This window comes from Pleurodeles waltl, chromosome 3_1, assembly GCF_031143425.1.
Source record: "Pleurodeles waltl isolate 20211129_DDA chromosome 3_1, aPleWal1.hap1.20221129, whole genome shotgun sequence".
Taxonomy (NCBI): Eukaryota; Metazoa; Chordata; class Amphibia; order Caudata; family Salamandridae; genus Pleurodeles; species Pleurodeles waltl.
The window spans coordinates 435,710,904-435,738,033 of record NC_090440.1 but is presented as its reverse complement, the minus strand read 5'-3'; the positions used below and the strand labels follow the sequence as shown (position 1 = coordinate 435,738,033).

Below are 27,130 nucleotides of genomic sequence, written 5' to 3'. Positions count from 1 at the left end.
TACTGCAGGAGGGCATGTGATATACAAGAAGTACTACAATGATAACACTGTGTAACTTTATACAATGCTTTTCTTCTCTAAACTCTTTCCATTTTACCTTACTATTAGACTTTATATCCTGCACAGGGCTTATTTCACTTCCCGGTGTTTACACCTTATATACCCCATTGCTACATACTTGTGCGCCTGTTGCCAGTTGGCACTGGCTGACAAGCTTCATATATTTTGCACATGTGGGGAATTGTGCTCACTGTGGACAGAAATATTATCTGATATTACACAGTCTCCGGAAAGCTCTGAAGTTTCTACTGCTCTACACTGCCTCCTGGGCTTATATCCCCATCCTAAGAATAAAAAAAGTTAAGAGATTTATAGATTTATCATTGCTCCTGGCTAAACAAGCAGTGGTGATGAAATGGAAATCACACATGCCCGCTTCGATCACACAATGGTAATCACACAATGCAGGACAGAGGTTATTAAGTGGGCACAGAAGAGGGCACGGAACTCCTCAGGAGGAAATGGTGGGGCCTATGAAAACAACCATTGGCAACATGTTACGATATGATCCTTCAGGACTTCACAGAACATGCTAAAGAGAATTCTTGGCCACCCTATACCCTTGCCCCATCAGCATAGTACATAGAGAATGTCTCCTAGCTATATTGAAGGTGCTCTTCTGAATTTACTGTCTAATCCACAGTGCTTGAAAATATTTGTATGTATCCTTCCTCAGCCTTCAGCACTCCCAACATGGCGGTGTACTATGACCCCTGAGGCCTAAGGCATTCTCCTCAACAGGATCACCGATGATAGTGTTGGTTTTGTGGCGAGTGTCAAGGGGGCAGGGAGAATGAGATTTTAGTTAGTTTTCTTTGTATAACAGGTTACAACTTATTTTGATAGCACCTTTGACTTTTACACAGGAGAACTCAAGAATAAATGATTTCTTGAAGCACAGTGCATTGTTAATTGAGAAGTACCTGACATAGTGTTTCATTGTTTTCCCAAGCAAATTGATCTGAGTATGCAACGCTGTATCCACCATGGTTCCATTGATAACTTGTACGGTTGAAAACTTTGAAAATGTTAATATAAATGTATTTAAAAAAAGAAAAATGTCTAGATGCATGATGCATTTAGATAGCCATTTTACACTGGATAGCCGGTCAGTATGGATGTTACAGGAGATAATAGTTTTTATCTGGAAAAAATCAATTTTCCCAGTATTACCACCTGAAGGACAATTTACACTTAATAATTTATTTTCAGTTACCATTATTTGCAAGTGACTGCACGAACCAGCTCATCCAAATTCATGGTCCTATACTTAAATGTACATGAAATGTACATTAGGTAGAAAGGGAAGGTAGAAAGGCTCAATGCCTGCAAACGCATCGTAAGGTATAATTATGTTTGCACTCAGAATATGCTACTCATTGTAAATGCAGCCAGCTAGTCACCAGAACGTACTTCAATATATTGGTAAGTCAGCAGAAAGATACTTCTAACCAGCAGCAGCGTCATTTTTAGAAAATACACCTTGCCCTCTGCAGTGCCAAGACAGCATATTTAATTTCATGGAAACTTTGACTAGGCTGGCCTAATTACTTTTTCAATACTCCAGACATATTATTCCAGTGCCATGTAATCAAGGCACTTCTACCAGCCGTATGCTGAGGGCAACTCAAATGTCAGACTTCATTTTCATTGCACAGAATAAGCACAGCTTCCTGGAAGAGTACATACATGATAATCAAGCTTTGAATTGAAAGGAAAAGAGAACTGGAGAAAACAGTGATAAACTTGTAATTTTGAATTGGAATCACGACTGAATGGGTTAACCTAAACACAGTGAACAAAGCCTTAGGCCGCACATAGCATACAGAAAGGGCTATTCAAAAGCAAAGAAACTGTATCACACTGATGTGTATTTGACAACTTTTTCAAGAAGAAAACCCGGACATTATCTGCACAGAGGAACTACAGTCCTGTTTGAAACTAAAAGCAAACACCTCTCACCATGAGCCACTGTGGCCAAATGTTCTGACGCAGGTATTAAATATTTCAGTACTACTGTGTGTGCTGTTGTGTCATGGATAAACTATTGATAGTTTAAACATTCCTGCACTCCAGAAGTCTTTTGCAGTTTTAGTCCTACTTGAAGGATGCAGTATACAGTCCCTCCAGCATTTCATGATTTGTAAATTAATCGTGAAATCAGCTGAGAAGTACAATGACCGCAGTATTTATCTTTGTGGCCGCAAAATAGGTCTCCCGCAGGCAGGAAAGAAAAAATGTTTTACATAGCTAGCGCAGGTGCTTTAATAAAAACATTTTAATGAGTATTTATGTATTTTGAATAATGAGTTTATATAGAAAATGTAATAATGTAGAAAAATAATGCACGCATTTGAAAATGTGATCACGAAGAATGACCACCAATGTTATCAAAGTGTACTAATCAATTATTAATACTTATGAAAATATTGAATGTATGTTAGACTAATGTAGTAATATGTCATACTGAAAGTTATGGAGTAAGCTTTAGCTTTATTAATTCTAGGCCTTAACTTAGCGAGTGTCTTGGCCTACATGCCAGACCTCATGTAAAGCTGTATTCCTAAGCGTTTAATAAAAATGCTGACCAAGTGTATTAAACTGTGAAATGTCTATTGTATTGTTTAAATGTGCTCATAGTGGAAGCTTTTCGTGTGAACCGACTACTAGGAGATGATGTTCTTGATAATGCAACATTTTATGTGTAATTTGTGTGAGACTGACTTTCCCAGGACAAGAACAATGAAGATACTAGCTAGAGTAGAAGCTGCAACAATATTGTTACCTGACAAGCCGGATGATGAGGACATCGCATGACCAATCAACAATATGATAACGGAGTAATATTAGAATTCATAGATTTGGGATAGTAGTTTTATTGGACAGAGTGTGGACATATGATTAACTGACCAATAGGGAATTAAGGGATAGTTTAGGTGGCTTTAACATAAAAACGCACATTCTGAGAGAAGACAGTCATTCTGCCCACATTTGCTGACCGAAAGCCTGACGCCTTGCTGATCGATTGATGTCCTGAGGACGAAGACTGATTCTGCTTTGCTGATCCATGCCAAGGATAGGTATAATTCTGAAATGTGATTAATACACATATTTACTCTTTCTTTTTAGGTACCAACTGCGCTGTTTTGATAGAGCCATAGTTAGATGTTTTCCAAATCGTGTTACTAAATTGTTTTGCATGAAGCCCAACATGCTGATGCTAATCTGATGTTAGCTAAGGATCCTCACAAGTGGCTGATGATAACATGGACTGATGTATGACGAATTTCTCTGCTGAATTCCATGTAGGTTTAAACTTGTTGCAGTTGACTTTGCACCATAACCTTAGAATGTTGTAGTTCAAGCTTTGATTAGATTGCGTTTCATCCGCCGCTTTGGATAACCAGTGATGTTTCTGTACGTGTCTCATATGATTTTAAGATTAATTTGCATGACCTTAGCATTGTTAATATAGGGAAATACATTTTCTAAACTTTTACTAAAGTTGTGTTTATTCATGACTGAAAGGTCATGGGGTGTGACAATTACTGACTCCATTGATTATTGATTTTGTTAATTACTAATGATTGTTGGTTATTGTGTATTAATTATTTATTATGTACTGGGGCTATGGTAAGAACATTTTAATTGTGAGTCAAAAGGTTCAACAACCTATTTGCATCCCCTTGTAAGTTTACTTACTAAGGTCTGACACGCAAACAACATCTTATTGGCTGCATGCACACGTCACTACGTGGTGAGGAGAGTCGGAATAACTGCCTGCTTTCTCCCGCTGCATAGGAATCACACATCACAGAAGTGATGGTATAATAGTGTCAATGGGACCGTTCAGTGCTTGTATTCTATAGCATATGGATTCAGAGCTGCACGTGCCTCAACGCACAAAAGAGAAGACAATGCTGATTAAAAAAAGACGAGAAACTAAAGTAACGTTTCACTGGCAAACTTTGTAAAGTGGCACTAATGTGTTTGGGTGTGAATAAAACCAATCAGGAAACTTTGCCTTGTTTTATATATTCTGAAGGATTTAAAAAAAAAAAAAGAAATTCTCTGTAATGCTTCTGCACTTTGAAAGGGAAAAATGCCTTTTTGGATCCATTTCACTGGGGAAACAAATGAATAAAAGGAGAGGAAAAAGATGGTACAGAGGAGCGAGACAGAATGAGAGGACAGAGGCAGAGAAAGAGAGACAGAGAGAGACATGCTGACGCACTCTGTCTCGCTGCACGGATGTAATCAGCAACTGAGAAAAGTGTGAGAGAAAGAGAGAGGCAGAGAGAGACAGAAAGAGGGAGATATAGAGATGGAGAGAGATCAGGGACAGAGAGATGAAAGAGAGACAGAGAGAAAGAAGAGAAGGAGAGGGGGAGAGAGGGATATATATATATATATATATATATATATATATATATATATATATATATATACACACACACACACACACACACACAAGTGCTAAAAGCAAAATATGAGTACAATTCCTTATCCAATTCCTTATCCCAAAACGTTGTTCCTGCAATCTTTAAAAAAAATGTTTTTGTAAAGAGGTTAGCTCTCACACTGTACATTAAATCCTAGCTACAGTATCAACCTGTCATATTTACATGCAAGGAAGAGTTTGCCAAAGAACCAGTTTGTTCATCGTCATCGAAAGAAGAGATGGCTTCCTCATTTGCTTTCATCATGAAGTAGGTGTTTAAAATAAAACTGGGCTTCTTAAAATGATTACAAATACAAATGTAATACCTTAGCAGGGAAAATATAAAATACACATGGCAACTAAAGCCTGGCGACGACAAAACATTTTTAGGTGGAATTGCTGTCTTTGAGGTTGACTGAGCTGTTGGTTACAAGCTTCAGAATTAAGTTTGCTTTCTTCACTGCATTCTATGAACAACGCTTGCTGTTTTATCTGTTTTAAGTGGGTGATGCTGGTTTAAAATGACTCAGCGAACCTTTGTAAACCTTTATATGTCATATGCTAGAAAAAAATTCTACAGCACCCCCACCCCACTAAAAGTCTGCTAAGCATCTTTATGTGTTCCGTTTTTAGGAACAGGTCTGTTGTTCATGGTAACTGGATGTTGAATGTCTTTCATGTTTCTGAAAGTTCTTTCATAGAGCACACAATGGTTGTCCCATGCCACTTATCCTGTTCCTGGAGCAGCTCCTTGGGTGCACCTTATATACCCTGTTGCAATTTCACTTTTTCTGGTCAGTTTAATTTATTTTATTTAAGTTTGTGTGGCCCATGTCGAATATTTCATGAAGAGCTAAACAAAAAATCTTATACAAAAAATAAAACATCAACAATGCAGTGAAGATGCAAATTTAAAAACAACTGTCCTTGGAGCCCCAAACTCTTGGCACACTACAGGTAAAAAGAGTAATGGGTCTATTTGTGAAATGTAACAAGTAAGAGGCCAGGTGAAGAAGAAGTGGAAGGGTAATCGAAGGTAACTGCAGGGCAGCTGCTGGAAAACCCAGAGTTTGGCTTTTGCACATAGTGGGAATATCAATACGTTGTGTCCTACAGAAGATGGCTCTGGAAGAGCGGCCCCCAAGTCAGCACAATGCCAGAGAAAACGAAAGACCAGTAACCGTTGTGCAACCCTGTGCTATTGTTCATGGCTTAACCTATGATCCAGAACGTTACCACAAAGGAGAATATCGCAAACAAACACTCTCAGACACTTTAAACATGCATAGTTCAAAGTGGAATACCCTGCTAAATCTGCTTCCATTGATTTCAGGCTGAAAAGATGATTATAGGTAAAGTGAAGTGCTACAATAATGCCGCAAAAGTTCCATATTTGTGATGCAAATTTTCCATTTCTATGCCACAAAATTTGCAAATCTATGCCACACTATCCTGGGGGAGTTGGGGGTCTGATACTTAAGCAGCCGTGGCCTACAGTCTACCACACTGCAAAGAGGAGCTATGTAGAAATGTCTTTTATTATGATACTACTGAAGTGAGATGCTATGACATGCAATCTCCGATTTAGCGAAAGAAATTATTAATGCTAATATCAACAAAATGTTGGGCGATTTCTTTGCAGATCGCCATAGCTGGAGGAAGAAGAAAGGAAGCATGGGATCGAAGTTGATGACTGTAACAGCAAAGGATCCCCTCAAAGCAGAAATGAAGCCTTAGAAACACAGGGCAAAGGGAAACACTCTCATGGAGTAGAGATGCAAGGAAAAAGCAGAACATAACCCTGGTGAAATAGTGTGAAAAAGAGACAAATTGATCCAGAAGCTGTAAGAAACAAAAGGAATACAATATTGAAATAGGAGGTAATGGGATGTCTCAAATTAGAAGGGGAAACACTAAGGGGGTCATTACGAGTGTGGCGGTCAGGACTGCTGCAGATGCCACTTTACAACCTGGTTGTCCGACCGCCAGCTACTCCAGGATCATGGATCCAGGCGGCCTAGCGGTGGTGGAGATCGAATTACAACCTTGTTCTCCTCCAGCTTTTTCATGGCGGTAACACTGACATGAAATTCTGGTGGAGAACAGGTGCAGGGGGCCACAGGTGGGCCCCTGCACTGCCCATGCACAATGTTCACTGTCTGCTTTGGTTTGCAGACAGTGAACATTGCAAGGGTGCTCATGCACCCTGTGGGCTACAGCATTGCTGCTGGCTCGATTACAAGCTGGAAACAATGCTGAAGCCTGTTTCCTCTAGGCTGGCGGGCAACTCATAATAACTCGAGCGGGAGGTCACCACGTAGGCAGCAGCCACCCTGCCGGTAGTTTGGCAGACAGGCTTTCCCATCTGCCAAGATCATAATGAACCCCTAAATCCACCTTGGGAGGATTTCTTCCCAGACGAGAAAGCTATGGAAGATTTTGTTTCACCACATTATGCCTATGTAAGAAGTTTGTGTCACAGGATTTTCCAACGGGCAACTAAAATATTAGAGGTTATACTGTTGTCAAGAACTCTAAATCAGGAGCTAAATGTCAAAGAAGAGCTGCTACTGCCTTTCTCACATCTATGGCTGTTGACTGTCTGGTGTGGTACTGCTTCCCGTCAGGTCCCTTGCTGGAATGAACACAGTGAAAACAGATCAAAAACATGCTTTCAAGTTGAAGGCATACTAGGCACATAATACTCATGTGCAGCAGTGTGCCACATTTTTATATCTTCAGTGCCATGGGGAATGCACTTTTCCTTACCACGTGACACTGCAATGCTTTTAAAGTGCTGTTCATCTAGAGCACATGGGTGCTATATAGAGTCTTACATATTTGTCACAGATGTGGGTAGTAATATAATATTTAATTTCAAGATCAGTGGTGTCATTTTTGTGCCAACTCACAGTGGCCTTACTGAAGAGTTAAGTACACCAAATGAGTGTAACTCATTTTACAGTAATGTTTTGGGAGAAGGGCATGCACACTGTGACACAGGATAGCAGCAACACAGCACACAGAGTCCTATAATCAGGAAATATGAGGCTCAGAGTAAGACAAAAATCCCAAGGTGATCAAACAGAAAAGGTGACATTGTGAATTATTATTGACACAGATTTTGTAACAATCACAAGAACATATCACAACCAAGATTAAGGAGTTTGGTCCTGACAGCACCCAGCTGGAAGTTTTGTTGCAGAGACATGGAAACAAGGCTGGGCTGTCCATTTAACCTTTGTTCCAATTCCTTCATTCCCTGCATCTTGTTCATTTGTGACAGTTTGTTAGGTTAACTTTACCATCAGTGTGTGATGAGGAGTTCAACTGCAGGAATACCATTTTTGTACAAAGTTGGGGTATAGGGTTAATGGCATTGACTGATGCATTGTTGGTAGGGACACGACAAGTTACGAGGCTTTATTTGAACTCTGCATTCTGTGGCAAAAAAACACTTGTGTATGCAATATATATGTATAGAAACACATTTTAAGTAAATTTATTACAATGATAGAACAGAAATTTGGCATTTAAGTAAAGCTTCGGCATATCTGATTTAAGAAAGAACTATAAAAAACAACTTTGCTCGAAAAGGCATGAATTATTTGGAAATTATTGTAAAATGTAGTTCTGCAAATATATCAACAGGACATTTGAGAACAGTGTGATGGTTATTTTTTGTTTTTTTTTACAAGTGCTGGTTGGCCAGTTCACTTCAGAATTTTATGTAAATCACTCAGAAAGAGATTGTATACCTGGTATGATATGGTTTCTAAGGTGTCAGAACCCAATTCAAGAAGGTGGCATATTTGCAATGGAAGACCCAAGTTGAAGATTTAAAGTGGGTACATCTAGGACTTTACAACTGTCCTTAAGGCCTAGAGGCCCTTACCCAACTAAACTCAATCATCTAAGTGATCCTACAAATATACTGCCAGGTAGAAAAAGCTCTGCCCCCATGGACTAGTCGCATAAAGGTTGGGTTGGCTCCTGTAAAACATTGGCAATATTTTAAGTCATTCATATCTGCACCCACACGCCTTTGCAATGGATATGGATATGGGTATACCCATAATAGCCAGTCAGTATGAGTTTATCCAATATAATACTAAATGAAGAACTCCTGTGTCCTAGCCAACATCACAGACAAATCAAAAGGGACAAGTGAATGACTCTCAGCAATGTAGCAGATCCATGTCTTAACGAATTAGAATGTATGTTTCAATCTGCTCAGTCTTAATAAGGCGACACAGGATCCATCATATGGTTTTACGATTATGCATCATTACTGTAATCAACTAATATTCTGTATATTTATGTCTAACTGATACACCATTTTTAGTGAATCAGGTGCTGGATGTCTTCACCTGGGCTAATTCTAAAAGAGAAACAGATCAATTTTCTTTAAAGAATAAAAAGACAAGAATAACATGATTCTCGGAACAAAGAGTTCCATACCTTATGACAATGTCTAATTAGAGAAAAGATGTGCTTTCATTCAAATAATATTTTCTAATCATTTATTGTTTTGAAGATCATGGTCCATCCTCTGTAATATGCCTATGCTTGTCCCAACTACCACCCCATATTATGGAAGATGAAAACATGGAAGACATATTTATGTTATAATTCATTGAGAAGAGAGAGACTTTGGACAGTCAAAAAACAAGGGAAGTCAATGCCAGATTATATGAAGCGTGGATTAATTACTAATAGACTGATGCATCCATCAACACTGTAGAATGAGGGCATTAACCTTGAAAGCAACTTAATTCTTCTTGATTTCACTGATTTAAAAACATAAAGAGCAGCCAAAAAGGAAAGTGTTCAGTTCACCACTGAGGCACTGTCAACATAAGGACAGTGCGCGCTCTACGGGCGACAAAAATGCAAAAACCCAGTCTTTATGCAAGAGCATAATTCATGCATTGTGTTTATATGCAGTATGTTAACCTTTTGCATTACAGACTTGTCGTTTCATGGCATTTGCATATTCTTGTTTGAATCGGCAGTGAGCATGATTCATTTCCCGCATGTAAAACTTGATGTTCAGATCGGCAACAACTTGCGCAATCATTTCATGGCATTTGCATATTCTTGTTCGAATCAGCAGTGTGCGCAATTCATTTCCCGCATGTAAAACTTGGTGTTCAGATCGGCAACAGCTTGCGCGATCATTTCAGGGCATTTGCATATTCTTGTTCGAATCGGCAGTGTGCGCGATTCCTTTCCCGCATGTAAAACTTGGTGTACAGATCGCCAACAGCGTGCGCGATCATTTCATGGCATTTGCATATTCTTGTTCGAATCAGCAGAGTGCGCAACTCATTTCCCGCATGTAAAACTTGATGTTCAGATCGGCAACAGCTTGTGCGATCATTTCATGGCATTTGCATATTCTTGTTCGAGTGGGCAGTGTGCGCGATTCCTTTCCTGCATGTAAAACTTGATGTTCAGATCGGCAACAGCATGCGCGATCATTTCATGGCATTTGCATATTCTTGTTCGAATCGGCAGTGTGCATGATTCATTTCCCGCATGTAAAACTTGATGTTCAGATTGGCAACAGTGTGCGCGATCATTTCATGGCAAATAAAACTTTGATGTGTAGTGTTTGTTGAAGTGCACACATTTATCCTGGGCATTTTGGTTTTTCTGTGAAGACGCTAAATTCAAAATCTGACATTTTTTGTGCAAATTAAGTTCCTAGTACAATTCCTATTGATTTCCAGGGAATGTTTCAGATTGCCTTTGTCCTCATGTTAAAATGCAATGTTTGTTCTGAAACATAATTCTAGAAGGCTCTTGTATTCCTAGACAGTATGTGACATTTCATGAAAAGCCCATATGAAACATTGTATTAACCATTCTTGATTTTTTCAGGTACCCAGAGTTCTTGAGGTCTAGTTTTAGTCACTTCTTAGGTTATCCATGGTTACAGTATGAGAAAGCTTAGAACCATAGTCTAGTGAAAGTCAATGTGATTATATCTTGATATTGTGTTGTTTAACCTTTTGCTTCCTACAGGTCTCCTTCCCAGCTGTTCCCTACCAAACCCCTTTTTCACCCACTTGGACTCTCTCAGGCTCTGTGATATTTCTATCGGAGTTTTGGAGCTGTCTAGTGGTGGACATGTTGGGAACGTGCGCAGGCCCCGACACCATCCAGTACAGAGGAATAACAGTGAGCAAATGTCAGGAAAACATTACTTGCTATTCCAAGACACCTCGCAAGAAGAATAAAGGTCAAGATGTGACCCATGTGACCCAAAACCAGGACCAAAATCAAAACCTGAAAGTGAAAATACTTGACCCTTCAGCCAGGAAAGAGCCAGAGACCTCTATGGAAGGACGAAGTATTAGCAGTGGCTCAGAAACATTTATATGAAGTATACCTTGGAAAAGGGGGCTATTTACCTGTAGCACTGGAGATCCCATGACTACAGTGGGGTGAGTAATCTGATAAGCTGGAGGACCACCAGGGGAAAGGTGGATTTCTTCTGATTCAAAAACAGAAGGAGCACATCTATCTTGCACCACAGACTAATGTGAGAAGAAAAGCAAGGAGAATGGAATTCCACTTACAAGAGACCATGTAGTTGAGCCAGCCCAAGACAGAGAGAAGGCCCCAGCTTGGTGTGATCCTGGATTCAAGAAAACGAAGTCTATTGCTAAGAGATCATAAATTCTTGCTTAAAGACATACACACAAGAAACTAGGAACACAGAAGAAGCAAACATGGCAGCTATGGAGAAGAAGAATCTGAATACCTTTGAGTGTCTGTGGGTCTGCCGTACAGCCGCAACCTATAAATACATGCACACACATTTTGATCATCATTAACTTCTCTAGAACAGAATCACACTTCCCAGCTCAAGGAAAAGAGTTCTGTGAGTATATGGGGTGGTAGTACTGCATGTCTGGAAACTGCTGGAGTTACTACATTTGCCGCACTTTCTATATATGTTTCTTTATTGAGAGTGGTGTAGGAGAGGTAAACTAGCCACAGTACACCAAGGCCTCTCATTCTCGTCATTATATTACAATACATGGTAGCTTGCAATCCCAGTGTAAACACCTGTCTCTAATGCCCTTATGACAAATGAATTGTGAGATCTCTTCTCACCTGCAATAAGGAAATGATATAGCTGCTCAATGTATTAAGTTATCACAATTGAGTTGTGACATTGCACGCCCTGTTGCCAGAGTCAGCAGCCAGCGTGAAAGGCGGGTCACACAGCATAATAACAGCTGCAACTTAAAGAGAAGGGAACTTACTTTTCCTTCTTCTGCTATGTTTTTTCTAAAACGAAAAAGTGAACAGTACAAAGTAGAAACTTATGGCAGCATGTTTATTTTCTCCGTGCTATAGGTCAATACATGAAGGACAGAATCTCTTCATGTTTTTTCCAAAATCTGAGAGACAACATGCCTGATTTACATTTAAACTGATTCTAATATTTTATTGCAAAAATTAGTCTTCTTTTTGTGTGTGTTAAATTTTGCAGTATAGCTTCTACTTTTATTCTGCATGTCTGCAATAAACATGAATGAGCAAAGTACCTATGATTTAAGTGGATTGTGGGAAGGGGGATAGTATTACCATTTCTTGTAAGGTATGAAAAATTTACCATACGTAAAGCCAACCCCTGCAGACAGCCAACCCTGCATGGAGTTACCCACAGAGCCTCAGTGGCCAACCCACCACAGTAAGAGTCAACCCCCCTGCAGCCTGCCACCATTGGGTAGTTATAGCTAGGACTGCGTTTCTATAGGAAGACCATTTTTTGTTTTCCTAATACATTTTCTGCTGACTCTTCACAAAACTTTCAAAAAAAATATTCTTTCACCTCAGCTTCTAACTATAAAGTTACAGTGGGAACCCTCAGGCAGGATCCGAGAAAAAGGGGGCGGTTCAAAATTGAGGCTGAGTTTCTGCAATGGTATCATGGGGCCAGAGATAATATAATGCATTTTTCAATGATATATGATTGTGCTAATTAGTGTTTGTAAAACTAGAAAAATCCTGTGAATGTTGGCAAGTATGATGCTAGAAATCATGCATTCAGAATCTGATTATGCATTCGGAATTATGCCTCCAAATAGCGCCTTTTCAGAACACCAAATTCAAAACCCTACTGACAATCCCACAAACGAAAGAAACTGCTGACTAACAACGAGTGGCTGAATTGAAGGTAGACGTCAGCTATGGAACTTGCCTGAGAAACATTTTCAAGGTTTGGCATGCCTTATTCTTTACGTGTTGCAGCTGCTTGAGGCAACAGTGCTGTTTTTTTCTTATACAGAAGTTTAAAGAAGCACAATGGGGATGCGTAAAAAACTTGAAAAAAACAGACTTCCCAGAAGTAATATGCCCATACGTGAATAGCTCACTCAGTCCATATTTTTGCTTGGCATTCTGGGAATTTTAGTCATGATTTATTAATGGCCTAAACAGGCCTACAAAACTCAGAATGGTAAGCAAAGAACTGGATTCACCTAGCTACACACACATGAGCGCTCTGAAACCATTTTTTCTTTGTCGTCTCAACACGACACTTGGCATAGCAGGAGAGGATGAAACTCTCCAAAAAACATTTAAGTTCCTCTAAAATATTGTTTTAAAGTGGCAACTTTAAATAGCAAAGAAACAGCATAATGAGTACTCACTCTTTTGACAGTGTACTCCTCCATACCCAGGAGGGCACTTGCAGGCATATTCTGTGAAGACATCCCCACGGCGGGTGCTGGAAATCAGCTGGCATTCCGCATCGTGATGGCAAGGGTTTGGGTGGCAGGGACCTGAGAGCATCAAAAAGCATGTTTATAATTTGATAAGGATCAACTGCTGTCAGCTTTGTTACATAAAACCTGCGCCTTTTTAGTTTTTACACGTTATACTTTTGTGAACAGCTACTCCAAATTATTTATTAGTAACTGCAGTCAAATGAGCACACTAATCCCCGGCTACATTGCTCTGTGTCTCTTATCTTCTGAATTAAGTCTAGGAAATAAACGTTGACTACACGAGCCCTTAAGGTTGTGCGGCAGGAAGACAAGTGGTGTAATGAAACTTGAGGGGGGCCCCCCTGCAAAGTATATGGAGGGTCCCTCCTAGGACTCAGTCAGGAGCTGTCAGAGCAGGGGACTGCCACCCATGCACAGTGTACTGTGCTGAGGGGGCCCCTTGGAGCTCGGGCCCCCCTGCACTGAAGGTCTGCGTGGGCTAATGTTACGCCACTGCAGAAGACTAGAGACCCTGCTACACCACTACAGTAAGCAATAGGAAGGTCTCCTCCCAGTCATATGCCTAATATCAATGGGGCAGGGGTTTCAAAGTGTACTTGCCATGTCTTCATCACTTACATTTGGTTACTGCACATCCTGCACAAGCCATTTACCAAACCCAGAGAAAGTTTTGTATTCTACCTCTAACCTACTTTGGGGGTTTTCTGGCCATCCATGGGGCGCATTTATTTCAAGGGTCATCCCGTGGGTGAGGGGGCCAGACTAGATGCTCTACTAACAATGGTGTTGGGGATACAAGTTTCAACGGACGCTACAGGTGAAGGGAGTTGGAACCACCTCCTCGGTGCCTCACCCAGAGTTGGACTCTTACTTATTGTGTGATATTACTCATCCTCTGTTCTATATCACCCTAACAGGCAGAGGTTTATGTCTGGCAGGGCAGATGGAGAGGTAGATGCTGCATTCATCCTTTGCCCCACACCTCTTACTGAAAGTGATGTAGATATAGAGAGGGAGGTAGGATGTTGTTTCATTAAGACAACCTGGCTTCAAATACCTTTTAACCTGTGCTCCTTTTAAATGGCAATGTCAGCTTGGCTCAGTATCGTTGGAGAATGTATTTAATGAATGGCATAGCCCATAGCACTGGATAACAAGGCACAGGGCAATAAGGCACTATTAGTACCCTGAATAGATGTCCCAGCAAACTAATAGTCCTAGAATGTAGGCATAGAAGTCTGTTGATTACCTGCGTTCTAAATTCATAAAAATTGTGGATCGAGATGTACCTATGTATGTGTGCTTTCTACAGCACAAATCTAGCCAAAAGGCAGTGGAGCATTTTACAGGGACAAATACCATCATAAAACCAACAAGTACTACGAGAGATAAATGGTTTGTTGGTTGTTAATGCATTTTGATGCAGTGTTCTTTAGAAGTGCACCTTCAACTCCTTCCTAAATTGGAGCAGTTTTGGTGTTGTTTGATAAACACAGAGATGTTATTTTAGATCATGAGTGCATAGATGGAAGAAGCCTCCCGCTTTTTTACACCTCTTAGTCTGTAGTTTGATGGTGTCCGCATTCCACTGAATTTCCCCTCATTGAGCAAACTCGTTTCAAGCCTTTACTTATGGTGGACATTACATTTTTGGAAATCCTCAGCAGAATTTTGTCAATATTTAGATGTCAACCACCAGAGATGTTAAACCATCTGACATACACCTGAACGAATCCTAAAAGGGCTAGAATGCCCTACTTGAAATCCTGCCTCCAAGACACCCCCTTCCTTCTTCTAACAAAGACTGAACACAAAGAATGTCTCTCTAGTTTCCTTTTTGATTGCCTGGGGAAAGGGTGCCTTTTCCTAGTAGCCACAAGGCACTCCTGCACTACAATATACAAATGGAAGATGTCAGGAAATTATATCACAGAAAGAAAGGTAAAGACCATCTTGGTTTGGGACTTTTAGCCACACAAACCCTGAAGAGACAACCATAGGCAGAGGTATAAAGTTAGATGAGCCTACTCTCGCAGGAAAACTGAATTTCTGAATAATGGCTTGCAAAGGAAGAGGAAGCCAATGTTACACATCTTCTTGCTCCATGCCTTACCATCTATCTACTGCATTCAGAACTCTGCATGGATCTCGACGTGGGTGCACCAGTTGAGACACTGAAGCTGGCAATGTGGAATGAAAGAAAACATCCCACTGGTGACAAGCATACGTGCAAGAGACAAGCTGTCTTGACCTCACATAATCCAATGCCAACTGAACATGCTGCTGCCAGTGAGTACGATCTGAATCCTGCTCTGAAATGCAACATCCTCCTCCACTCTGCCACTCCATACCAAGAGCAAATAAACTATTATCACCGGGGAGGCATCCAGTCACATTTAGGTATTCTACAGATGGAAGGAACTAACACCTACAAAGTTATTTTTGAAACCAACATCATACTTATTTCAGAAGGAAGCACAAGTATACCACAGAATGTAAAAACCGGACACCCACATTATTGACCAATTCCTCAACATCAGATCTTGAAAAACACAGAACTGTCTGTTCCATACAACAGGTGGTCTCCGGAAGAAGATGTTTGCAGTCCCATTAAGAGACACCTCAAAATTCTAGTTTCTACAAACCACAAAGATACCCCTACCAAGATGGAGTACCTTTCCTGGCACCCCGAATATTGGCCGAATTATTGCAAATCATGCCACAAAATATACATTTGATACTTCTTAAAAACAATTCTTCTATGATAAGCTGCATCTTCCACATTACAAAATCATTACAAAAAGTAGAACCGTTAGCAGGGGTGACTCTGATCTCTGTGACAATAACTTTCATGGAAATTGTTGATTCCAGTTTTTCTTTTTTCAATCCCTTAATTCTCCAATGACCTAGACAAATGGTTGGAATTCTCTGGCACAGGCCTGTACTGGTGTCAATCCATGCTAACTGCTTGAAGCCGCCTGCATTTCATGATCGGCACTCAACCACTAAGACCATCAGCCATGGTCTCTCTATCAAACCCTGCCACATGCCACCACAAGGCACCCTGTTATGATTACTCATTTTCAAAGCTATATGTTCCTAGGTAGGGAGAGTGTTACTATCAAAGCCTGAGGTCATTTGTTGAAAGTGAGGTCTGTGACCTTCACTTGAGGAAGCTGTTCCGACTGCACAATGTCCTCATGCATGGTGTACCCAAGGCTTGCTGGTCCACATTTGTAGACTAGATACAGCCAATTGCTCAATGCCAATTGGGTAATGCCCAAAGCACAATCAACTGGCCAGTCTATTATTTCTGTGAAAAGTGGAAAGTCTTATCATTCATCATTCGCCTGCTCCGCAGTCACAAAATAGGAGTCAGAGAACAAGGAAATCACCCGATCTAGTAATGCACTGCTGGGGCTGAGGTGGAATGTATTAAGACAAAAGTCACCTGCCTGGCACACACAAGGCCAGATGTACTAAGCATTTTAATAGTTGCAAACATACTGATTCTGCATTTCCGAACGATAGAATGCTTTTTACTATTTACTAATCACATTTTAGGATCCGCACAATTGGAACACAAATCCCAAAAGTTTTTTCTTAATACAAAAATGTTATTCTGAATTAATACCGAATCGGTATCTGGAAGGTGTTTGTTGTAGGCATCCCTTATAAATACCAAATCGATATCTATTGTATCAATGTTTTATCTGGTTGCAAAACATTGAGTTTATAGGAAATCTCAAAGGAGGTGGTAACCTACATGTAAAAGGGAAAAGGGACCCCCTCCCCCCCCACACCTTCTCCTTTGTGACTAAAAAAAAGTCCTGGGTACCACTGCCTCATTTTAAAATCTTAAAGAAACTTTAAAAAAAAAACCACTTTACTTATTAAACTCACTTCCATTTTCTTTAAGAGAAAACGGCTGCATTTAAAAACATGCTTCATTAAATAGCTGGGACACGTTAGGCTAGAAACAAAGAGATGCAAAAAAAAAAAAAAAAAAAAACATTCTCCGTTTATGCACTCAGCATCTGGAATGACATCCCTTTACTATTCTGGACTGTCCCAACTCTGCTACAATTCAGTAAAAAGCTGAAGACACTCCTCTTTAAAGAACACTAAACCACAAAGAAACAGCCTCCCTTTACTCTCAGAACCCAACTTCCCTCCAATCAATCATCGACTGGGTCTATGCCTATGACCCTACACAGCGGTCTGCTGCCTTCCAGCTAGGTTAGCGCTATACAGATTCCATATACATACATACTAAGACAACACGGAAAGACAAGATTACTTCCATGCTCGTTTTAAAATGTATGAATGTTCATGCATTTTAATGGACGTGCCACGAAATATGTAATTCAATGACGAATTACTGGCCGGCTGCACCAGTAATTACCGCTTCAGCATGCGGTCTACCCCAGGCTAATGGGACGTGTGTACAGCACATTTTCCAATTACACAACTGGTGCACATGTTGCGACAGCGAACAAGAGGGGAGTGTGTAGCCATATCAAGTTACCGGCACATACAGCGACCGGTCCACGTTTGTTATCGACAGTCCTGAAGGTGAACTCACAAGGTCGGCACTAGACAGTCATATTGCCCTAGGTAGCTTCCACTTGATAGAGTTTTCTATAATTGAACATAATGTCCTTCAATTTACCGGAGCCCTCCATTATCGAATATAATCGAACATGTCATTCAGTTCACTTCTCTGTGGTGGGCTTTTGTTAAGATGAAAATTGAAGCTACCTCCAGGCACTTCATGGGGTATTCGGTGTCCTAGATTCATACGTCTTCGTCCATTGTTGCTGGAAAAGTGTGATTTCCATGCAGAAAATATGTCGGCAGCAGAAGCCAGGCGGCACTAAACAATGCCATCTGCTACTCGCACGGTGTATGAATTTTAAATCAACCGTGCCATAAAATATGCTTTTTCACAAAAACGCAACGAATAGCAATGCTAAGGCAAAGCACCTACGCAGAACGCGTTCTTCTGGAACAATCTACTGATGAAGAGAAATGAGCCTTCTCTCGGTCTGCGAAGGCCTCTGAGGTGAAGCCGCACCCAGCGATCTATACACTGCAATTAGCTGCTGCGTTGTTTCCTTTCGAGAGAACATCCTTTGCATCAGTCTAAAAGCCCGCCCTATCGCTGGACACGGTTTCAACAGCTGGACGATGACTCCAGAATATGGGTCTTTTAGAAGAATAAAACGTGCTCGTCCTATATTTACAAGAGGACACCGCCCTTGGAAGGGTCAACTCCCCAGATTACGAAATGTAAATGCACTTACCGATTCATAACGGTACGAAAATCATTAATTTAGAAATAAAACTGAAACTACTGATGACATAATATCACTCTATTTGGGCGTGGACTTTCAACGTGACCCTTCATTCGTGCCATAGGATACTTACTACCAATGATAGTATCATGGGCTTTAACGCCTACCAAATTTGTTATTCACATTCACACTCGCCAACAAATGCCCGATTTTCTGATTTTCCAGTTTTGACAACCATGAACTCAAGAACTCCTGGCTGCATTGTATTTTTTGGCACATCCCTAACCTTAACGTATGCACTAACGAGCTAGAAACAAGCATGAGCAGACCTAAGAGATCTGGCCTTGGCAGGCTGGTGCAAGGGTTATTTTTTATTGTTCACTGCAAGCAAATGGCCATAACTAGAAAAAAAAAACATAAACTACTGAAACAGTTCGTCATATGTTTGCAATAAAAATTAAGATTAAATTACTCAGTAATGTGACCTTGTTACTGGTGACGGTTTTTAAAATAGCAAGCCATGCACTTTATTATTAATGTTATTATTATTAAGTAGAAAAAGTAGAAAAGAATAAATCACAACCTAACCAATCATCCAAATAGCATGCAATTACAATGTCACTGAAACTCTTTGTTACAACTTCAAAAAGAAGACCGAATATAAATCCTCATCTAAGCACCCAAAGTGCAGCCAATCTAAATAGCTAGCAAATTTAATATAAATAAGTAAAGTAAAATTCACTTTGAACTAGGTTTTTCACTTAAGAGAAAGGAACTACTTTTAGGTGGATGTGAACAATGTGCAGTCATTGTGCAGTCACTCAAAGTGGGTAAAGTGGGCAGACCACTTCCTCATACAACATGCTGGGGTGGGTGGGAGCAAAATGTGAAGAACAATTTAATTGACCAATAGGTGAAGCCCACTGACCATAGGCATCTCTGTTTATGTGTATAAAGTATGACTATTTTGGAAAAACTAGTCTGGAGAGACAACTAAAGCGGTCTCAAAGGCCAGACATAATAATAGCACTACAGTCTTACTTGGAAATGAGTGGGTACATTTATGTGTGTCCAGCTTATTTTTGCACCAGGTGGGGAAGTGGAGTGGCTTCTACAGACTCCTGGGACGAGCCTTTGTGGAAAGAGAATGGTCTAGCCTGGGTACCTCTGTCTCATTTGACTGTTCTGCGGTCTTCAATCTTCAGTACCATACTGTCCTACCGAGCAGGCTACTCATGGCTTGCAAACCCACAAATTAAAACCTAATTCCCATACAACAGACGCCAGCTTTTTAAGAAAAGTCATTTTCAGCTGGGTGCAGTAACCCATCCCCATGATAATTTGCATTGTACATGGCTCCTTAGTTTGCTCTTCATGGTGGATTCTAAGAAAAAATTAAATCATATGAGGGGATAAACTCAGACCCTTATGTAAGTCTCCCTAAAACAGCATTCTTAGCACTGCCAGCAGAATCCCACTCCAGGTAGGAGGAGGCTGAACTGAAAGGAAGGCGCCGAACTCCAGCTAACAGGAAAATAGAGAAAGAGATGGAGAAGTATGTTTGTATGGACACTACTGCTAGGACAGTGAGGAAAATATATTGGTGCTGAAAGTATGTATTGAAGAGAAATGTGTGCCACAATGTATTGACAACATAGTGTTGTGTGATGACAATCGTGCAAAGACATAAGCTTGGGCTATTTTCCGACTGGGGAATGTAAGATGGAATTGCTAATAAAATTCTCAGAGGCCATCAGGAATATGTAAAAAGCTCAAAGAATTTATATGAGCGCTTATATTTTTGTTCTTTTTAATTGCCTGAAGTATGACGTTTGCTAATGTTTGTGAAATATATGGCAGTTCCAGACACAATTAGACAGGGTTGCAATATAATTTCAATTTAAGCAAAAGGAAAATGGCGGATTATTTTTTCATTTGACATTTAAACATTCATATTCAATTTTCCCATTTTAGGATGAACGGAAAATGCTAATGTAATTAACTGAATTCACAAACGAATACTTTATCCTAACAAAATATGAATTCTTATTGTCCAAAGAATAAAAGTAGCTACTTTGTTGATATCATATTTTATCTATCTAGCAAATATGTAATTTACTCTACCTACTTTGAGAAAAGAGGCACAGGTCCAACTTGCATAGGAAAACTACACCACACCCTCTTTTTACGACCCCTTCCACAAACACCTGTTTGCACAATTAACTGTCGTGCGAAGTTTAAAACATGCTAGTATTCCTGGTGTGATAAGGTCCACACCCCAAATACATTTCGTTAGGTCAAACTAGCTGAAATCTCCCTGGGGAAAAAAATCCAGGTAAATATTAGGGCATGCCAATGTTGGTAAGGTAAGCAACAAAATCTGCAAGTTATGACCCATAGGGGAGGGCTGAACTCAAGGTAGGCCATAAGGATCACACCTGATAAATTCAGAACTTTGGAATATATGATTTGACTGGTTGTGACAATAATCACACCCTCTAATAGAGGCCCTATTGTCTTGTTAAGGGAATAATTATCTTCGAGTCATCTACCGCCTGCCTGGTGCCAAAGGCAGTATAAAAAATACTATAATCTGCAGCACAATTATCGCCACCTATGAACCCTGCACCCTTACTTGATGCCATGATATGGTTATGCACTAATGAATTAATATTGTGAAAGTTTCTGTTGGTTTACAACAACTGAATTGCAAGCGTATAAAATATATGAATCTTAACAGCTGTGCCTTCTCAGATATGCAGTGAAACCTTCTCATTACTTCTTGCAGGTAAAATTTCTCAAATTGTGAACTGATATCCAATTCGCACCTTTCTAAAGGGAAACGGTATATAGAAGCTAGCAAAGGGAGTCTCTCAGAGAGAATGTTTTGATTCCAGAGGATACTGGTGTGGTCAGCTGAGCACCCTTTCAAGAAACTCTGAATGTCAGATTTATCATGGGTGTGCTCAGCATCCCCGATCTAAGGAACGGTATGAAGGGATTTGACGGTTTACAATTCTAGCAGACTGCCAGAAAATCAAGTGCAGACTCTTGTTGTCCTCTCTACATATTGAAAGAAAACAAAATGCAAACCCTGTTTGTCCCTTCAGCAGACTGTCTCTTCACGAAATGTTAGGTATTGACCAACTGTTTACATTTAAAAAAAAACTTTATTTAACGTTTTTTTAATAACGTAGAACCACATACAGCAACATGTCAGTGATATTCAATTGGTACAGACAGAAGCAGATACAGTGAATTAAATACAATGCGTCAGAACAACACTGATACAGTGAGAATAACGTATGGTACAGTATAATCATTGCAATAAGAGGTCTTTACTGACCATTAATGGCCCGGGGAGAAGTGTTGGTACAATGGGAGGACAGCCCATCGCCAGTTTCAGACGTGCAGGTGACAAAGCTTGTAGATAAGACCTTAGAGGATGCTAAATGTCCACTGGGCGAGAGGCTGGCGGCTGAAGAGAAGCGTAAAGCTTGCTGTTAGTGTTGCACTGAATAAGGTCCCCATTTCAGGCTGCCTCAATCGGGCTAGCCGCACTGCCTCAGTAAAGGGCAATCTGACGTTTAGCAAGCAGCAATGCCAGTGGTGCATAGCGCTGAGTGGATTTTGGTAGTGCCTTCACGCAACCCATTAGACCTTGGAGTGCATCAGGGGTAAGTTCCTGCTCCTTCCTGCAGGATAGGGTAGAGTAAATGTTGTTCCAGTATGCAGAGATAACAGGGCATATCCAAGTCAAATGGAAGAAGTCAGCATGGTTGTGTAGGGCCCAGGTGGGAGAGGGCATATGTTTGTGTCACTAGTTGTTTGATACTAATCTGACCTATGTGCAGAAGTAGTACCATATTGTGTCTGATAGGGTGTGACCCAGATCCATCTCCCAGGCAATTCTTGACTTTTTGGGTCCGATGGGTCTGAGTTGCAAAGACATACAGTGTAGGCGAGGGATGAAATCAGCATTGTCTGGTGCTGTAATGGTAATGGATAGGGGGAAGAAATTCTCATGGCTCAATTGGGTAAACAGGCTACACAGCGCGTAATTCCCCATGTAGCCTATGCAGAATGAACCTGTCAAGTGCAGAGTTGTGATGTCCTTCGGTCACCTCCGTGGCCGAGCAGAGCCTGGAGTCTATGAACAAATCGCCAACGGTGCACAAGTGGAAGGAAGTAAGGGTATGTTGCGTCAGGTGCAAAAGAAGAACCACCAGTGAAGGAGAACAGTCAGTACTGCAACCAAGAAGATGGATTTGGGGTCCTGGTTGGTGCAGACGATGTCCCAGACCAGGAGGGACCTGGTGGACTCTACCCAGGAGGGGGAGCCAGAGAGGGCTCTCAACAACTCAGAGAGCCCACAGAAGACCAGGAAGCATGCACAGGAGTCCCAAAGCACGTGGACAAAGGAGGTGCAAAAGGCGGCACACGCAGCACGACAACAAGGGATCCCACGGCGCCAGTGAACCACTCAGGAAGCTGTGAGTCACAAGATAAAGTGCTGGGGGCCGGAGCTGCACGGTGCATCAAGAACTTTGTGGAAGGATGCCAACAAACCTTGGCAACTGCAAAACACGCAGTGCACGGAGGTAATGTATTGCGTGGGGAGACAAGCTCTTACCTCCACCAAAGTTGGACAGTAGGACGTCAGGACCATCTGAACCACTTCAGTCCACCACCCGTAAAGCAGGATCCACCCAACTCGTCAGGAGAGAGGACCCATGCAGCCGGTCATCGTTGCAGAGAGGTGCCTGCTGAAGCAGGGGAGTGACTCATTTACTCCAAGGGAGATTCCTTCGTTCTTCTGGTACAGGCTGAAGACAGGCTGTCCTCTGAGGATGCACGACTGGGAAACAGTTGCAGTTGCTGGCAGGAGCTGAAGATACAATGTTGCAGAACTCATCTTTGCTTCTTTGTTGCAGTTTGTAGAATTCCTGGAGGGTCCCAATGCAGTTTCTTCAGTGAGAAGGTGAAGTAAAGGATGCAGAGGATTCTTGCTGGAGTCTTGCAATCTGAAGAACCACCCAAGAGAGAGACCCTAAATAGCCCTGAAAGGGGGATTGGTCAGCTAAACAGGTAAGCACCTATCAGGGGAGGGCTCTGACGTCACCTGCTGGCGCTGGCCACTCAGATTCTCCCAGAGTTCCCTGCCAACTTGGAATCCAAGATGGCAAAACCCAGGGACCCCTGGGAGGAGCTCTGAGAACCACCCCTGGGGTGGTGATGGACAGGGGAGTGGTCACTCCCCTTTCCTTTGTCCAATTCCGTTCCAGAGCAGGGACTGGGGGTCCCTGAACCGGTGTAGACCAAATGTTCCCTTCAAAGCACTTCCAGTGGCTTGGAGAGGCTCCCAAGCCTGTAACACCTATTTCCAAAGGGTGAGGGTCTAACACCCCTCTCCCAAAGGAAATCCTTTGTTCTGCCTTCCCTGGCCTGAGCTGCTCAAGCAACAGGAGGGCAGATACCTGTTGGAGAGGTGGCAGCAGCTGGGGCTGCCTGCAAAACCTCAGAAGGCTGAAATGGCAATACTGGGGGTCCTCTAAGGAGCCACAAGAGTGCATGGAATCATACAACCAATGCATGCAAAAGCCTTGGGGTATGATTTCAACATGTTTGATACCAAACATGCCTATGTTCATAGTTACCATTATGTAGCTGGACATGGGTAGTGACCTATGTCCAGTACATGCGTAAAATGGCGTCCCCGCATTCACGAAGTCCATCAAAATGGTCCTGGAGGTTGTGGGGGTACCTCTGCTAGTGCAAGGGTGCCCTCACACACAGGTACTCTGCACCTTGCCCTTAGGGCTGGAGGGCCTGCTGTAGTGGTGACTTATATACAGTGCAGTGTAAATGCCATTTACACTGCACCATTTACCTGGTGCAGTGTAAATGGCAGTGAAAGGGTGCATGCACCTTTTCACACTGGCTGCAATGGCAGTCCTGTAGAAGCCTTTGCATGTGCTCACTATGGGTGGCAAAAGATATGCTGCAGCCCATAGGGATACCCTGGAATCCCACTGCCCGGGGTACCTAGGTACCATATACTAGGGACTTATAAGGGGGCACCAATGTAGATGGCTGGCCTGCCTTATAGTGGGTACTAATGGTACTTACACCTTGTGCCTGGTCCAGTTATCCCTTATTAGTAAATTAGTAGTGTTCTAGCAGCTTAGGCTGATAGAGGTAGCTATAGCAGAGCAGCTTAGGCTGAACTAGGAGACATGCAAAGCTCCTACTATACCACTTATATCATATAGGTACTATATCATAAGAAAGACAATACTCAGAGTTACAAAAAATAAAGGTACTTTATTCTTTGTTCAGAAGATGTCCCACGGAATGCTGGAGAATGCAGAGTTGTTTCCTTGGCAAAATACCGCAAACAAGAGCTGCAAGAGTCACGGTTGAAGAAAAAGGGTGCTGCCTGGGCCCAGGAAGGACCAGGATGTCATCACTTGGAAGAGGAGACAGAGGGGCCCTCAGCAACATAGAGAGCCCATGCACAAGAAGGTAGCAGCTTCCCAAAAGCCCTGAAATAAAACAGATCTCTGAGGGAAGACAGACAATGAGGGGGTCGTTATAGCCTGCTGGTCAAGTGCCTGCAACTCCCACTCAATTCGAGTAAGCTGTCCTAAGATAGAATGGAGTACCCCAGCCTGTTTGGCATTGCATACCTACCCCCCGATGTAAGCCTTAAAGACATCCCACAGTGCTGCATATTTCGGAACTGTACCCGCATTCTAAGTAAAATAATCTTCGATAGCGTTGCAGACATCTGAGCAGAACACCTCGTCCAGGAAAGCTTGGGAAGGGAAGAGCCATGCGTGGGCTGGAGGAAACTGGGTCAGAACGTGCAAAGTAGCTATCACTGGGGAGTGATCAGAAAGGGTATGGGGCAGATGCAAAAATCCATCCAGCCAAGGGGAAGCAGCCGGAGTGTAAACTGTCTAAGGGTTGCGGGTGCGTCACACATCAGAGAGTTGAAAAGTGTCTAAAGGCCGGTTAGTGTTTGAATAGAGCGAGGTTTAGTAACTCCGGAAACATCGGTGGTGTCAAGCTATGGATTACAAGTTAAATTTGAGTCATCAGCCAGCAGAATATGGTCAGACTGAAAATGTTCCATCCGTGTATTCAAATCATGAACAAATTCTGGAGAGCCAAGATTTGGTGCATAAACATTGACTAGAAGAATAGAGACACTAGCCAGGGACTTATGCACCACTACGTAGGGTCCCCCAGAGTCAGCGAACGATGCATGGCATACAAAAGGTATGAACTAGAATACACAACCCCCTGGAAATAGGAAACCCCCTGGAATAGGAACTGCAATTGGCATAATACCGATTACCACCCCCCGAGAGGGGAAAGGGGAAAGGCGCAAGTCGTTGAGGGTGAGAGGTGAGTTTCTAGCTGGAAGGCAAGTTTGATACAGTGCCTATTTAAATAATGTAGGACCAACTTGTCTTTCCTGGGATTGTTGAGCCCCCTGATGTTCCATGTGCCCGTACAACACTATGAGCAGAGTCTCCCATGAATTGGTGCTGCTTGTATATGGCAATGAATCAGTGAGTGTATTGTAGAGACTGTGGTGTGCTTCATCACATGTGTATGTGCCAAAGGAAAAACAAGAAAGTCAAAAAGATAAAGAACATAAATAATCGCAATCCCCCCACCCACACCAGAGGAACCAAACCCCCCAGTGAAAGCCCCCAACTGCAACAATAACAGAATAAACCAGGGAAAGGTGTACACCTAGGGGAGTTAGCAGTGCTCCGAATAGGGACACGTGAGCCGCCATATGTGAAAGTAATAAACTAGCAGCATTCAGTGCAGTTCTGTCGATGAGAACAATGGGAAAGGGTGTGGCAGATCCAAAAAAGTCATCAGTTCAGGCGGGCATCTTTCAATAACAGATGGGGGAGTAGGTCCATATACAAAGTGTCTCCAACAAAGTCCAGCATCAAGCGCCTCTCCCTGGAGAGGCACCCTGCGACGCCATGGACGAAGATCTCGGAGAGCACTGCGAAGGGCCACTGGTGGCAGGGACCCTGTCAAGTTTCTGCTGTTGGAAGAAGATTGAGATCTCCACTGGGGTGTTGTAAACATGAGATTTGCCATTCACTTGAATGTGCAAGTGGGCAGGTTAGAGCATCCCATAACGCAGACCGGCTCATTGCAATAGACCCTTCACTTCAGAGTAGTTTTCAACGGGCTTCCTGGATGAGCGGATTACAGTCTGGGTACAGCAAGAGCGGCATGCCCTGAAACCGCAGTGGGCCGTCATCACAAGCTTGGCACAGCACCATATCATGATGTTCAGAATCCACGCAATAATTGGGCACAGGGGTGCCCCAGTGACGGGGCCCCAGAGACGGGGCGGGGCCACAGGGAGCGGTGCGCTCTTTTAACAGCAAATGAGGGAGTGAAGGATTCTCCACCAAACAGCTCTACAAGGAGATCAACAAAAGTGCTCATGGGCCTCGTGTTGGTGGACTCTGCCACTCCAGTGATCCGGATATTATTGCGGCATGAGTGGGCCTCAAAGTCTTCATTCTTGGCCGTAACCA

At 42.1% G+C, this 27,130-nt stretch overlaps 1 protein-coding gene across 2 annotated transcripts in view; it reads right to left on the bottom strand.

Moving 5' to 3' along the window:
• Positions 1-27,130, bottom strand: part of MFGE8 (milk fat globule EGF and factor V/VIII domain containing) — a 205,150-nt gene that overhangs the window by 123,993 nt on the left and 54,027 nt on the right. For both annotated transcript variants that reach the window (XM_069222710.1, XM_069222709.1), the window contains exon 3: positions 13,174-13,305. In XM_069222710.1, coding sequence (XP_069078811.1) covers positions 13,174-13,305 — 132 coding nt within the window. The remainder of the gene's footprint in view (positions 1-13,173; positions 13,306-27,130) is intronic.